The sequence below is a fragment of the Podarcis pityusensis genome (assembly GCF_964106645.2).
Source record: "Podarcis pityusensis genome assembly, chromosome: 8".
In the NCBI taxonomy this organism is placed as follows: domain Eukaryota; kingdom Metazoa; phylum Chordata; class Lepidosauria; order Squamata; family Lacertidae; genus Podarcis; species Podarcis pityusensis.
This window is the reverse complement of record NC_138033.1, coordinates 46133134-46148551: the sequence shown is the minus strand read 5'-3', so window position 1 is coordinate 46148551 and position 15418 is coordinate 46133134. Positions and strand designations below refer to the sequence as shown.

Sequence of the window (15418 nt, the reverse complement as noted above, 5' to 3'; positions counted from 1 at the left end):
AACATTATAGATCAGCAGGAAAATGAGTGAGGGTAGATTACAATTAGGTTGAACCTTTTTTTATTTTATTGTGCAAAGTCAGATTTATAATACATCAGGTACAACTCTGAAGAGGATCGATTGGAACAAAAATATATGTACCATGAAGGGCAATGGAGTTCAGTCAAGAGCAACAAAGCAACCCATAGTTTCAGTCAAGCAAAACTTCCTTTTGCTTTTTATAGGCCTCACTGCTATAAGAATACCTAAGAGCACAACTATTAAATGTCTATGATTATAAAAAAATATTGCCCCTGGTGTCCTGTTAATTCTAATCAGAAAAACTGCAAGACTTTTCATTGCAATTTCCCAAGTTTTCCTGCTACTTTATCTTTGGACTATGACAGTCAACTGACCAGGAGACATTAATCCTTTTGTCCTAGTGTGGCACAACTTTGTGCCAGTGCAGTGTCTGCTGTGCCTGTTCAGCTGCTCATTGGCGAGTCCCTTCTTCCACATCTGAATCTGCCTGCATTCATCATTCCTTCTATTTCTGATGTTGAGGCTTTAAGGAGGGATGGAAGGATCTGTCAGTTTTGGTTCTTTAAGCTTCTCTTTTTTTCCAGTCTTAACTTCAGTTCTCCACCTTTTGCAGTAATTTGCCATTTTAAAAAGAATCCTCATTAAAATTCATCAGCATCTTAGTGTGAATGTCTCCTAAAAACACACACTTTTATATGCAGTTTTGACCGGCATATACATTTTGTCAAGCAATTTCCCTAATATAATACATTTTTGTATGTTATTTTCACTGATACCATCATATTCATTCACACGTTCCTCTAATAAATGCATTTTTATTGGTTGGAGAACTGCGTCACAACATCTGGAAAAGTGTGAATTTCAAAGGTTAGCTGTGCTTCAGTATGCATATTGTTTAGGAAAGTGCAAATTTTATAGATTCAGCTTTAAATGTACACTGAATTAAATTTCTCCTCCATCCTTAGCCATAGGTGTTGCTGCTTGTTGGGTGGAGGAAAACACAAAGAAATCCCAATGAGGACTGAGCATGCTGAGTGGGCACAGAATGCTGACTAACTGTTGGAAGTGGAATGGACCAGAAAACTGGGTGGGAGGGGAAGTGGAATGGAGCGTTGTGGAGGAGGGCATGGCTGGCTGGCTGGCTGGCTGGCTGACAGGTGCAGTGAACAGGAGAGCTCCGCAATGCAACATTTTGTTCCAGCCAGGCCCTTTACTTATACTATGAATAAAACAGAATGTTCAGTAGAATTACAATGATCTGAAACACCTAGTCACCTAAATTCAACGAGGAACTCATCATATCAGAACAGCCAGATTTATATGCTTTATCTGAACAGTTTCTTCCAGTTGCAATTCGTTGGCTTCTCCCAGAATCTAGTATTTGCAAAGTGGACTGCTTTAAGTAGCTTTATAGGGAGCAGAACCCCATGCTGTGAGTGCCAAAGGCACCTTTTGCTTTCTGAGCCCTCAGCTGTGCCCTCAATACACTGTTCTCTGCTACTTTGAAGGCTAGAAACTTATTTTGTAGTTGTGTCCATCAAACAGATGCAATAAGATGATTCTTACAATAAGGACTATGCCCACCCCCTGTCTTCCAAAGCCTAATTACAGTTGTACCTCGGGTTACATACGCTTCAGGTTACAGACTCTGCTAACCCAGAAATAGTGCTTCAGGTTAAGAACTTTGCTTCAGGATAAGAACAGAAATTGGGCTCCAGCGGTGCGGCGGCAGCAGTAGGCCCCATTAGCTAAAGTGGTGCTTCAGGTTAAGAACAGTTTCAGGTTAAGAACAGACCTCCAGAACGAATTAAGTACTTAACCCGAGGTACCACTGTATTTATTTAAGGGTTTATATCCCACCCTTCGGGGGGAAAGGTTCCCAGCACACCTTACACAACACCCCCACCATTTTTCTCATTGGAAGATAATGACAGATTGATGAGTTTGCTCCAAGAGACCTAACTGCAAAATAAGGACTGCCCCAGGTATTATTTTGAAAAATAATAACAGAAAGTAATTTTCAGTACTTAGGAAGGGAGCCCAGATTAGCACAGGCACGGTACATTACCGTATATTTTCATTTAATCCATGCTAAGATCCAATACTTTGGATGTTCAAGGGTTCCACTGAGATGGTTTTCTAAGCTGCAGGTCTATTATCCATTTTCTTCTGTTTGCCGATATTGAAGCCCTTTGGATGTGTTGATGTTCAGTTGTTATTTCTCCTACATGCATGCACACCTCCTTAAGCCTTGAATGAAGCACGAACCACTCTTCCCTTAAGAGGCTGAGCGGGACGGAAGTTATTCACCATCTGGATTCTTTCATCTTCTTCTGTGGTGAAGAGGAGGGTACGGAATTTCTCCATCTGTAAATTCAGGGGACTTGATATTACTTGTTTAAGTCGCGCCAGAGCTCATGAAGAAAGGAAAACGCAAATGGATTTAGGATGGCAATTTACATGTTGCCCAAAAAGTGGACCAAAGAGGACACAGATTTGCATAGTATTTGCATATCCTAATAGATAGCTGCAACTATAGAAATAAATAAATTAACACAGAAATGCCATCTATCTCACTGTAGAGGGAGACTGTGACCAGGTGACATGACAGTCTGCTGTCCAGGTGCTAACGACTGATGGGAAACTTCAAGGCTGCTTCTCTCCCTTCTTGGGTCCCCCCCCCCCATATGTTCGTAAATAAAATAGCATTTTTGTGTGTGTGGTGTCCAGGATTTTAAGAGCAGACAGCATGGGCACTTTTGTGCAAAAAAAGGACAGCCCCTCACCCTCTGCCACCCAAGATTTACCTGTTTATCAGATATTCTGATGGTCTCCTTTAGCACTATCCAGGTCACACTCTCATTAAGAGGAGGTGTTGTCAAGGATCCAGGATATGTCCAGTAATCGAGACAAGAGGGCAGGAGGCTGCTTGGGTCAAAAGACTTGAACTGGGCTTTGGTTCCCTGAGAAAAGCATGGGCATGGTTTAGAAAATTAAAAGTAGAAATTAAAGGTACAAACTAAATTGTTTTTACAAAACCTTCTGGAAGCTGCAAAAGCAAAGCAAAGCTATTGCTCTTGTCCAATAGCTGATCAAATATTGGATTTAGCTAAAAAGGAGAAGGGAACTGAAAAAAATACATGACGTGTCATCATGGTGTAGTGGTTAACATGTAAGACTAGGACTTCGCAAAATTCCAGGTGGGGAGATATTTATGGGAAGCATTGCATCATATTAATTTCAGAGGTCATTTAATTACATCAGTGTTGATCAAGATTTATTTTGGGGAGGAAGCAGATTTGTTGCACAAGCTGAATTGGTTGGTGTATGGTTGAATCCCACCCAAAAACAGTGACAGTCTGAAGTACCCTGAGCACAGAAATGATCTGGTTACCACTGCAACGGGTATGGGGTAGGTGTAATGGGATGATGATAATGATATTCTGCCTTTTCCACAGACTGGGACTCAAGGTGGCGTACACAAATTGTAACCACATAGATAAAACACAAAATGCTAAAAACAAAATATACTGTAATAGTCTAAAAGCAATTAAACAATAATAGAATTAAAACAAGTCGATTAAAATACAGATAGTAAAAACAGTACAGCGCTATTAAAAGGCCTTTCCTTAAAAACAGTCAGTTCGCCAAAGCCTGTTAGAATAAGACTTCACCTGCTGGCAGAAGGACGATGAGGAGGGAGCCAATCTGGCCTCCTTAGGAAGGGAGTTCCAAAGTCTGGGAGCAGCCACTGAGAAGGATCTCTCCTGCGTGCCCCACCAACCCAATCCCACTGGCATCATGGCTGCCACATTCTAGACCAATTGGAGTTTCTGAACAGTCTTCCATGACACAAAACAAACTTTGCATTTGTATTTTAAACTTACCTTAAACTTGACCATGTACAAGGCATCTGTCAATCTGTTCATACTGGCATGTTCTTCTCCAATCTAAGAGTTTAAAATGAGAGAGATGCCTAAGAATGTGGATTTTGCAAAAAAAAAAAAAAAAGGAAGAGTTTCAACAAACCGGGAGCTTCCATTGAAACAAGTGCCTGGAAAATGCTACCAGAAAAAGGGAAGAGTCTTTTGAGGTTCCCCAGTGTCTTGGACAACTCTGCTCTCTCCTTTTCTGTCCTTCCTGCCTTCCAAAACACCTGCCCTCTCTCTTCCTTTCCTCAAATCCTTCCTCAAAGCCATTTTTTCTGTGGTACAACCTCTAGACTTAGATCATGGATGGACCACCTTTTTTTCTTTTGGGGACTGCATCTTCTCTGGGGTTGCCTGCCAGCAGTGGGTGGGGCCACTTCCCTCCTTCCTCTCTTCCTAGGCGGCTGGGGGAAGGACAGGTCACACTTGCCAGAGCTCTGAACAGATCCTGTAGCTACTGTGTAGAAATTAAGCCAAGGGCCACATTACATCCCTGCCTTAAACCTCATCCATTGCTGAAACTTAGGCTGTATACACACCATACATTTGAACCACATGAGTTCCCTGAAATAATCCTGGGAACTGTAGTTTACTCCTACAGACCTACAACCGTCAGCTTCCTTAGCAAATGATAATTCCCAGGCTTCTTTCAGGGGAGCCATGCACTTTAAACGTGCATTAAAAGTATGGTACAGTATTTACGCAGCCAGAGCCTCTGTGTGCAATTTAGCTGAATGGATCTCATTCTCTTTTTACTCTCCCTCTATACCAGTGGTGGCGAACCTTTTAGAGACCGAGTGCCCAAACTGCAAACCAAAACCCACTTATTTATCGCAAAGTGCCCAGAGTTGTTGAGCTTTTTTGGGAGAGACAGAACAGAAAAACCGCCACCATTTTTGCCTTCTCCCTCCCTCTTCCCCCCTCCCACCAGGCGCACTCCCCGACTAGCTGGGAACTACCATGCAGCACTAAAAAAGTGCAGGGAAAAAATCACGAGGGTCAAATAATGAACGCTGTTACACCCAATCAGAAACAGCCACTGCCGTAACCAATTGAAAAACAGATCAATCGCGGAATACAATTGCTGGTTTAAGCAGTGGATGCACACAGTAGTTTGGGAAGGAGTGCGAGCACAAATGGAAAAAACAACAGGGCCAATGGCGCGTGTGCCAACAGTGAGGGCTCCGTGTTCCCACTTTGGCACACATGCCATAGGTTCGCCACCGCTGCTCTATACTCTCCCTTGTGCTGAATTTTAGACTAAACTCCTCATGGCAAAGACTGGTCTTCTTATCCAGTGTCATGCACGTTGGTGGTGCCACACACATAATAAAAAGTTTTTTAAAACCACTAAAGGAAATAAAAACCTTCATGGGAGGTTTTTAAAGAGATGTTGGGTGGTCATCAATCAGGGATTCTTCAGCTGTGATTCCTGCACTGCAGGTGGGTGAACAAGATGATCTTGGCATCCTCTTCCAACCTTACACTTCTATATTTCTAAGTGCAACAAGTTTTGTGGCTCTTACCTCTAAGAAAACACCAATCACTGCTAAGCCATCTGGAGCCGCTGCTGCCTCTTCAAAGGTCACATATTTCTTAGCATTCCAGTGAACTAAATGGAGCTGGGGAGACAAGTCAAACATCAGTATTCAGGGGCAGCACACCCCGTTCCGTCACTTGAGGCAAAAAAGAGAGTGCTGCCCTGACACCACTCCCGCTGCCACCAGGGCCGTCATACCTGCCACCGCTGCCTGCACCACATGCTCCGCCAAATCAGTTGCTGATGGAGAAGTGGCAGCTCAATCAGTGTTGATTTCAAGTGAAATTGTGCCAATTTTGGGAGAGATCTCACCCGAAATCAGCACTGATGCTGGCCCTGCTTCTCCATCAAGGGTGTGATTTCTGGAGACCACAGAAATCTGACATCCTATGATTTTCTCTGCAACCCCAGCGCAAGTTTGTATATTTTAAAAGGGGGTTTAAAAGACATCCAAGATTTATGACTCGCCTCGCAAGGAAAAGGGTTGCCATCGATGGTGTGCTCTGATCCGGAGTCTTGGCTTGCCCCCCAATGAAAATGGAATTGTTTCAGCCTGTAAGGATCTTCCAGTGGCCCTCCACTGACCGCTGCAACCAAGAAGACAGAAAACTGGCAACTGGCTTCCATGAAACTGACCATATTATACATCCCTCCACCCACCTCAATAGCTCTAACAGGGGAAAGTCCCAGGTGCAACAAAACAAGGCTTGGTTCCCTTTCGATAAGTGAGCACTGAAGACGTCTTTGCAATACTGTATCTGCTTTATTTACAGATGGTACCGGTATTCACATTGCCAGAAGGGCTCCCAGAATTGATTACAGATTTATAAGCACAGTCCCTGCTCCTCAGGCTTACAGTCTAAAAAGACACAGCACGAAAAGGAAAAGGAAATGTAGAGGGAGGGAGGAGGAAAGCAAGCAAACCCAGGTAGCATATTCTTGACATCGCAAGGTTCTTATAAGCTGCTTACAAAAAAGAGAGAAGAGAAACAGTCTCTCTTCAACAAGAACAGACCAGTAAAAAAAAATGCCATACTCCATCCACATATACCTAAGTACAGTGCCATCTACTGGTGGAACTAAATAATGAATTAAATAAATCCACAAAGAAATTCAACCCCAAAAACTAGAGAGAGATTCCTAAATATCAACCACTAGCTCATTACTGTCTATACCAGGGGTGCCCAAACTTTTTTCAAAGAGGGCTAGATTTGATGAAATGAACATGCATGAGGGTTGACCAAAGTTGTTGACCTTTTTTAAGGATTGAGGTTGTTGAGCTTCTTTTACATGCCTGGTCTATACTCTTCTGGATTTCAGGCAGGAGTCTTCCCCTGTTAGGGATTGAATTTGGGACCCTTTGCATGTCAAGCTTGTGCTCTGCTACTAGACTGCAGTGCTTCCTACAAGATGTTCGGGCCGAGGGCGCACTGCAGGCACAGCGGTAAGTGCCGCCCCCTGCGGTGTGGCACCCATTGCGCCCCCCCCAGCTACGCCTTTGTGTTGGGGACACTCCCACCCTGCCAAGAGGGCACACCTGGAGCCAAGCCTGAGTGATGACAACCCAGTGCAAACTGAAAGTGTGCACTAGAAGAACTTGTGATATCGCAGACCAGACTTCCCCAACCTCAGGTCTTCAAGATGTTGTTGGACTACAACTCCCATCATCCCTGACCATGGGTGTAGTCAGGATTTTTGTTGGGGGGTGGCAGACCTTTTTTTAGGGGGGCAGAACTTCAGTTTGCTATGTATTTTTATTGATTTAGGAGAAGCAGCTGCCCCTCCCTGCCCCCCCAGCTACGCCCATGTCCCTGACCACTGACCATGATGGCTGGCGCAGACAGAGGAGCTCAACATCAAGAGGGCCACAGGTTGCCCACCCCTGTCATATAATGCACAAGCATATACTCAGACATGGATTTGACCTTATGCATTATTGCAGCACAGAAGCACCCTACTTAAGCTTAAGTGAGAATGGATTCATTACAGCCCCATCCATTGTCACTAAATACCACTGTAAATGAAGGATTCGCTGAATGGCATCTACTACTGTTCTTCACAAGTTAAGTCTTACGTATTCCAAAGGCTGCAACTTAATACTGTACTTGATAAATGGGACCATGGACGTTCCTCACCTGTCACTGGAGACTCAGCTGCTCTGTAACTATAGCTTTTAAGGCATCTTTCCTGGCTGGAAAAAACCTGGAGCAGCACCATACCAGTGTGTAGGCACAGACTAAAGAAGTGTGGGGCACTTCTGCTCCCCACAGACACAAATTCAATGGGCCAGCAAAGTTTCCCCAGCAGTTCTCCTCTGTCCCACGTATCTGATTGATCTGGCTTTTTCCCCTAATTCCAGTGTTGCCCCAAGAATAGAGAGAGTTGATTGTGGGTGTGATGGTGGAAGAGAAGGGAAGGATTAACTCTTTAACTCTTTCTCCTTGTGCTGTTTTCCCAAAGAAAATCACCAATCAAGGAAATCATTTCAGGTGGAGCCTGCAGTAGAATGCTGCAGTGTGGGTATTCCATTCCATTCTCCATCCCAATTGGTTTTCCATTTTGTTCTCTAATAGCCAGCCTGTGTTCTGCAGCCACTGAACATGTGGTCACACCTATACCATACATGGCTTCCTCAAAGAATCTTGGGAACTGTGCTTTGTGAAGGTTGTTGGGAATTGTAGCTCTGCGAGGGGTAAGCCACTGTTCCCGGGATTCTCTGGGGGAAGCAATAGGCTTTAAGTGTATGGTGTCCTCATTGGACTGTTTTTGCTCTTACCTTCCCATTCAGGCTTTCTTTTTCTAAATAATGTTTGGTACTTCTGCAAACTTTATAGTTCCTCCAAGCTCGCTGATACCTCCCTCCTTTTGCATGGATGGTGCCATTTTGGCCCCTGAATGATCCACACTCACCTCTGCACTTTGAAAATAGAGGGAATTGTTTGTTACATGTTAATATCATTTCTCTACCAAGGGGGCTTAGAGGAAAGTAAACATCGTTCCTTCCTCTCCTTTTCATGCAAATCTCCTCTAAGAAGCACATTTTTGTGTACAGTTTTGACTACTGTACATATTTTTGCAATCCTAGCATAATGCATTTTTCGATGTTATTTTCACTAATTTACAGTATTCATTTTGTGCACACTTTCCCCCCAATACATGCATTTTTTAAGAAGTATGAATTTTGAACAATGGCTGTATTTCAGTTCTCATATTATCTCGGAAAGTGCCTATTTGACAGATTCAGCTTTAAATGTGAACTTAGTTGACGCCTCCCCCTCACTGAACATAACATGCACCACTTACCCGTTTTGTCATCAACATCCTTAAAGTCTACCATGACTGAATGCCCATTGTTGGAGATGTCGATAGATGAGCACGATTCATACGAAATGCTAAGGGGCTTCAGGCAGGGGTCATAAATGGCTTGTGTGGGGATTATATCAATTGGAGACTGATGATTTCCTTGGGCAATGGGGTAGGACTTGTACCACTCAGGAGGTCCTTTGAGAAGGAAAAAGGGAAAAACTGTTACATCATTCTTACCTTCAGACATTGTGAGGTGGCTTTTTATTTATCCTCAGAAGGATTTGGGGTACTGCATTCCATCATTTACAGGGGACAAACTAAAGCTTGTCTCAGTAAGACTTATATGGAAAAACCCGAAGTAATCAGACTAGTAGAACATTGTTTTACTGACTAGGTAACTTTAGTGAAATATGGCAGGCAAAGGGCATTAGAACCATTGGTACATCTTACTCAGTGTTGCCTACACCAGGGTGACTGTAGCCCTCCAGGTGTTGCTTTTGCAGCAGCTAGGGACTTTTCTGAACACACCATTTCTAGTGGCATAGTTGCTGTGTATTTTTTCCAGATTGTTTTGGCATGCTGCTGCATGACATCACCAATATTCAGCTAGTATTCTGGAATAACGTAATAATTTTTTTTTCTACCACAAAAACCCTGACTTCTGTGAAAGAACTGGAATAGAGCCTCAATATTTTCATTTGTGTGGCATGTGCGCAAACACCATCCCAGTTTCTGTGTAGCCAGTGGGTTTGGGAGACACCTGTTCTGCTCCCCTTCCCTTGGGCAACAGCCCACTGTCAGCATGCAAGAGATGAGGTTGAGGATTCTGAGTGAGATGGGGAATTGCATGCAGTCCCAGCAGCACTTCCACACAAGTGGAGCCAGTGCTTCTGCGACTTGAGGACATTACACTGCCTCAGAGGACTCCACTGCAGAAGCTCCCGTAGAACCAGAGTCTCTGCTACTCCCTTGGAGCTGAGGCCCTTTAACTGAAAGCAGAGAACTCTTGCTCCTATACAGGCCTCAGTCTCAGGCTAAGCGTTCCTGAAGTGACACTGGATGTCTACTTTGCTAGCCCAGTCAGCCTAAACCCTGCACACAAAGCAGGTTAGCGCTGCCTGCCCTGCTGCAGAGGCCAGTGCTTGCAGCAGGACAATTGCTCCATCTCCAATGTATTGTCTACATTGCCTGGCAAACAGAGGTCTTCCCTACCACCTGGTGCCCCAGAGATGCCAGGGACTGGATCTTGGAATCTTACATATGCAAAGTATTACGTGCTGCTCTGCCTTGGAAATATGGCTCCTTCCATGGGCAGCTGTGTTGTGTTTTCCTAGCATTATTCTCTAACGCCCGCAGTTTTTCTGTGAACTGTTGTGTTTTTTTGAACAGTGACCACACATGGAGCTGTTTCACACTGAGGTAGCTGGACCATCTAGTTCAGCACATATATGCTTTCTGGGAGAGGCTCTCCAAGGCAAACATCTTCCCCAGGCATGTTATTTGAAAACCTTTCACATGAGAAGCCAAACATTTGCCCAGAGATCTTATGCATGCAAACCTCTAATGTGTTCCACCATTGGTCCATGAAAATGCCATTTTGGGCGACCTTCATTTACCCTCCTGATGACAATCTGATGACAGAAGTAGCCAAGTAGCCCTTTTAAATAATGGTAAACACCAGAATTGCTATGCTCCCCTGCCTCTACTCAGTCATTTTGTGAGGACTTACAGTGGTACCTCAGGTTACATACGCTTCAGGTTACAGACTCCGCTAACCCAGAAATAGTGCTTCAGGTTAAGAACTTTGCTTCAGGATGAGAACAGAAATCATGCTCCGGCGGCACGGCGGCAGCAGGAGGCCCCATTAGCTAAAGTGGTGCTTCAGGTTAAGAACTGTCTCAGGTTAAGAACGGACCTCCGGAACGGATTAAGTACTTAACCTGAGGTACCACTGTATTTTCTATAGATTTGCTTTAATGCTGTGCACTTTTCCCTGATCAATGCTAGAGCATGCATTTTCTCTCCAGTTTTCCTCCCACGAAAAGGCTACCCCATTTTCCATTTGCATGCCGACTAATGCTTGATTGGCATGCAGGTACATATTGCTGACCAGCAGGTTATCTGGAAAGGCCCTTCAAAGGGGCACAGGTCATGAACAAAGGTCAGTAGACTTGGTGTCTTTGCACTTCTCTAATGAAGAATAAACTTACAAGAAGATGCTGCAAAGGCAAGTCATGCTTTGACCCCAGCATGCAGAAAGGCAATGAATCTTGTGGCTCTTCCGAGCAATAATTGAACAGTTGCTTATTGGTTAACCACTTAAGTGCCTGTTGCACTTTGCCTATTTTCTAGGAAAGATGGCATGCAGTCGGCATGTGCAAGGAGTACAGCAATAAGTGCAATAAGCAGAAGAGCAGAGAAAGAATGGGATGGATTCAAAGCAGAAGGGGAAGGGTCTGCATATAACCTACCATCTTTCTGCCCATATCCCCAGCAGTTATGACCGGTCATTATGCAGGCGGATTCGTTCTGCTTTGCTGCCAGCTCTTTTAATCCGAGCTGCTGCAGCTTACCTGCCTTTATAATAGCTCACTTGAGGGACAGTGTCAGTCTCTTAAAGAGGCAGCAGCAGTTCCTGCTCCTGAGGCCACTGTGTACAACTAGGGCTGTTTAAAATATGATCCCAGAAAAAGAGATACCCAGTTAGACTGGGGTTTGTGATGGGGGATTTGGAATTCTACGCATACCCTTTCGAATTCACTCGTGGCAAATATTAGACAGGTGCTCTCTCTATTGTCTTTTCAGCACCTACAGAAGATATTCTTCTCCCACTGAGCCTTTTAAGTAGAGATCTTTCTGGATCTGCATTGAAATTGTCTTTATATGTTTTAATTTGTTATTACTTGTGTGTTTGCCACCCTGGGTTCCTTTGGGAGAAAGGACAGGATATAAATGTTGTTGTTATTGTTGTTGTTGTTAATAGATAATGACACACACGCACACAGCTCCTTTCATTTTGCTGGTCTTCCATAAGGGCTATTGATGCAACAACAATTGCGTGCAATATAGGTAGATTCAGTGCATCTCGTCAGTGCCTCTTAAAAAGAGTTAAAACATATTACATTCACAGGAATAGGGTGGGCCTTGAAAACACACATCTCAGCCGGCAAAGGCTAGGGTAAAGAGATACATCATCAGTCACCAAAAGAGAATGCTTTCTCCCAGGACCCCCACCTCCCGCCAAATTTTTAGGGAGATGGAACCACCTAGAGCCCCCATGTTTATATTATTATTAATAATAATACAGTGATACCTTGGTTTACAACCACAATCCATTCCGGAGGTCCGGTTGTAAACCAAAACAGGATGTAACCCAAGGTGCGCTTTCACCAATGGGGCCTCCAAAAAAAATTTGGTTGTAATCCAAAAAAAGGGACACACACTTCAGGGAGGGTTTGACATGGTTGTAATCCAAAACGGTTGCAAACCAAGGTACCACTGTAATCATGAACTGACATGGAAAAATTAGAAACTGAAAAAAACCAAAATTGACAGTTTTGCCTGGAAACATGTGAAGCATTTCTAGGCCCACCAGCATAGCTAAAATCAGAGAAAATGCTCCATCAGTCATTTGCATCCTGCAAGTAGAAGGCTGTAGTCCTATACTCATTTACTTGGGAGTAAGGCCCACAGAACTCAATGGGGCTTACATGTACAACTGTGCAGTAAAAGGGAGAACCTTGATTCTTGTCCCCCACTTGGGGCCTGTCCTTGGAGGGGCATTTTAACTTGGTAGTGAAAGGTTAGTTCCTTCTATATTTGTTATCTCTTATGTGACACATGATAAAATAAGTCACTATAACCGAAAAAGTTAATGAGAAACAGCATTCAACCCGGAACCTCTGAAATATGTGAGGAAGCAGATATGAAGTGCAATCCAGCAGGGAAGATTAAATCTATAATCATTACTAGCCATTGACAACCTTATTCTTCATGGGTTTTGTCTAATATTTTAAAGCTGTCCAGGTTGGCAGTTATCACTACATCTAGTGAATTCCATAGCTCATCATTAGGAAAGGAATCAGAAACAAAACTGAGGGTATTATCATGCCTTTATACAAATATATGGTACAATCATTCCTAGGCTACATTCAGGCAGCATTTTATTCCATCCTCCCAAAGTTCCTTTACCATTTAATTTTTGCAGCTTATGTCATCTTTCACATGATGCAAAAGCTACTTATGGAAATCTAGAAGTGGATTCCAAAATACGTTAAGTGCTCATTTCTGTGTTTCCAGAAAAAATCAGTTCGCAATTCCATTAACTTTGCAAATCACTGGAGTTTTACACGGTAATTTCCCCACGGTTTTCATGATCATGTCATCGCTGTTCACATGAACAAACCTGGGATATATACTGTAGTGATCTTCTGCAGTATAGCCACATTTGCATCACACAATAGGTACTGCAGTATAAAAGGAGCATTGGAAAGAAGGGCAGAAGTGCTAGCATTATGCCCTGTCAGACTAGCGCAATAAACCCCATATCTGAATACTGTGTACAATCCTGGCCACTGCATCTCAAAAAGGGCATTGTAGAGCTGGGGAAAGTGCAGAAAATTACTACTAAAATGATCAAGGGGCTGAAATAGCATACATTTCAATGTTGCTTGTGTAGAACAGCATCTCATTGAATTATGCTCCTTATCTGTCAAATAATTGCTCCAGAACCGCTTTAAAAGAATATATTTTTACTTCCCAATAACTGTAGTTGTCCTACACAGCCAGCCTCCATTTGTTTTAGTGACTCTTGAACAGAACACCCATTGGTTGTGCTAAATATTCTCTACTCAAGAATTCTCCCCACTCGCATTTCTGAAATAGTATCTTATCCTTGTGCAGCGTATGTCCCCTTAGGTTACAATAGAATTACTGACATTCTCAAGAGCTACAATGAGAACTGTAGCTGCAATTGATGTTATGCACTAACATAAGGAAGCCAATCAAATTCTCTATTGTGAAGTTATGTATCTGAAAGCATATGTAAAAATCATTCAAAAGGTGGACAAATTAGATCTAGAGATTAGCTTCTATTCAGTTATATTTTCCTTTTTAAAAAAATTAAGTGATTGTTTACTCCAAAATAAGTGCCACTGCATTCAGTATGAAGATAAATAGAATAGGACTGTAACTTGAAATGTATGTTGCAGAATGAGAATGCACTTTTAAAAAAAGAAAGGAAGGCTGTAATTTTATGCCCATTTAGCTGGGAGTAAACCCAACTGAATTTAGTGGGACTTACTGGTGAATAGACATATACAGGATTGCATTGTAATAAACAAAAAGCCATACAGAGCTGGGGGGGCAGGAGGGGGAATACAAATACATGTATATGAAGAAGTGTGTGCTTGGAGAGAGGTATTTGCAACAGAAAATTCAGCTACTGCATTAAATGGGATTATGTCCAATATTTTTAACCTATATGCTTTCTGTACCAGTGTTCTTTTGATATGAATTATGAAATAGTGATCCACTTCCAGACTATCTACAATAGGGTAGTCACAGAAGACAACAAATCTTAAAATGTTGCCATTTTATTTCAATAAGCAGAATGTCAAATACTTAACCGTTGCTACAATCCCAGAAAGGGGAAGAATGTACAGTATTGAGACGGCAAATACAAAGCCAGAGAAAAGCATAATGTGAGATAAGAAAGCTGGGAAACAGGAAACATTCTCTTGCAGTAAATCATCTCTCCATTATAACATTAAAGTTGAAAAGGGGAATTCCCACGGAGCTCATTACTTCTGAACAGGTTTACATAGGACTGCTCTGTAAGGTGAACATACCATTCACACCTATTTAGCACTAGGAGTAACCCAACTGAATTTTGGGTGTTTCCAGGTTGTTGCTACTTTCAGGTGGGATTTGGTCACATGCCAGCAAACTCAAGTTGTACAATTTGGAGTTCTTGCTCAACAAACCTGCTCTCTCCCCACCTCACCCCCGCAATCTTTTTTGCAATAAATGATGGAGATGTGCACCAGGAAATTATTAGTATTTATTAAATTTGTATTCCGCCCTTCACCCGAAGATCACAGGGCGGTTCACCACCTGAAAATACAAAATGAGAGCACGAAATACATAATAAAACACGGGATGGCGCTTGATGTGAACCTTGCACAGAGGAGCATAGGAAGCTGCCTTATACGAGTCAGACCGTTGGTCTGTATTATTTACACTGAAGGCATGGTCCAACAAGAAGCGCCCTGCATAAAAGCAAATATTCTCTCATTCTCCGGTGCATTTCCCCATCCTCACCACTTTCCTTATCAGAAAGGGCGCTCCCAGGCTGCCGCTGTTCTCCAGTGGGATTCAATCGCATATTACTGGCAAATCCACGATGCCGCATTTATTTGGGAGGAGGATGCCAAGGAAGGTGTGCGGGAACCTACGCGCATAAGCCACGCCGATCCCACAGTAAACAGCAACAGACGCTGACCGCGGCACCAGCGGCCGACTTCCCATCCAGCAAAGCGCCGCGCCGCGGGAGGAGGCGGGACGAGCGACCCTGCCCGTCAAGCAAAAGCAGCGAATTGCCGGCGCTGCTTGCCGGCTTGCG

General features: G+C 43.3%; 1 protein-coding gene across 2 annotated transcripts; it reads right to left on the bottom strand.

Annotated features, from left to right (window-relative positions):
* Window positions 1-43: 43 nt before the first annotated feature.
* CA7 (carbonic anhydrase 7) lies at window positions 44-15344 on the bottom strand. 2 transcript variants are annotated; one of them, XM_081018073.1, is made up of 7 exons: window positions 15118-15344; window positions 8794-8991; window positions 5959-6077; window positions 5477-5572; window positions 3909-3971; window positions 2829-2984; window positions 44-2388 (listed from the first exon to the last, which is right to left on the bottom strand). In XM_081018073.1, the coding sequence occupies exons 1-7, from the start codon at window positions 15206-15208 to the stop codon at window positions 2266-2268; spliced, it is 846 nt and encodes a 281-aa protein (XP_080874199.1). In that variant the 5' UTR covers window positions 15209-15344; the 3' UTR covers window positions 44-2265. The 2 variants fall into 2 exon arrangements, with proteins under 2 accessions (XP_080874199.1, XP_080874200.1); XM_081018074.1 differs by lacking the exon at window positions 15118-15344 and adding an exon at window positions 11268-11324.
* Between the last annotated feature and the right edge of the window lie 74 nt (window positions 15345-15418).

Excerpts from the sequence above, each read along its gene's own strand:
- CA7 (XM_081018073.1), bottom strand. The coding sequence starts at position 15,208 with ATGCGGCATCGTGGATTTGCCAGTAATATGCGATTGAATCCCACTGGA. Across the intron at positions 2,985-3,908 it reads TGTACATGGTCAAGTTTAAG|GGAACCAAAGCCCAGTTCAA; the intron begins GTAAGTTTAAAA and ends TGCTTTTCTCAG. Across the intron at positions 2,389-2,828 it reads TCAGAATATCTGATAAACAG|ATGGAGAAATTCCGTACCCT; the intron begins GTAAATCTTGGG and ends CTGAATTTACAG.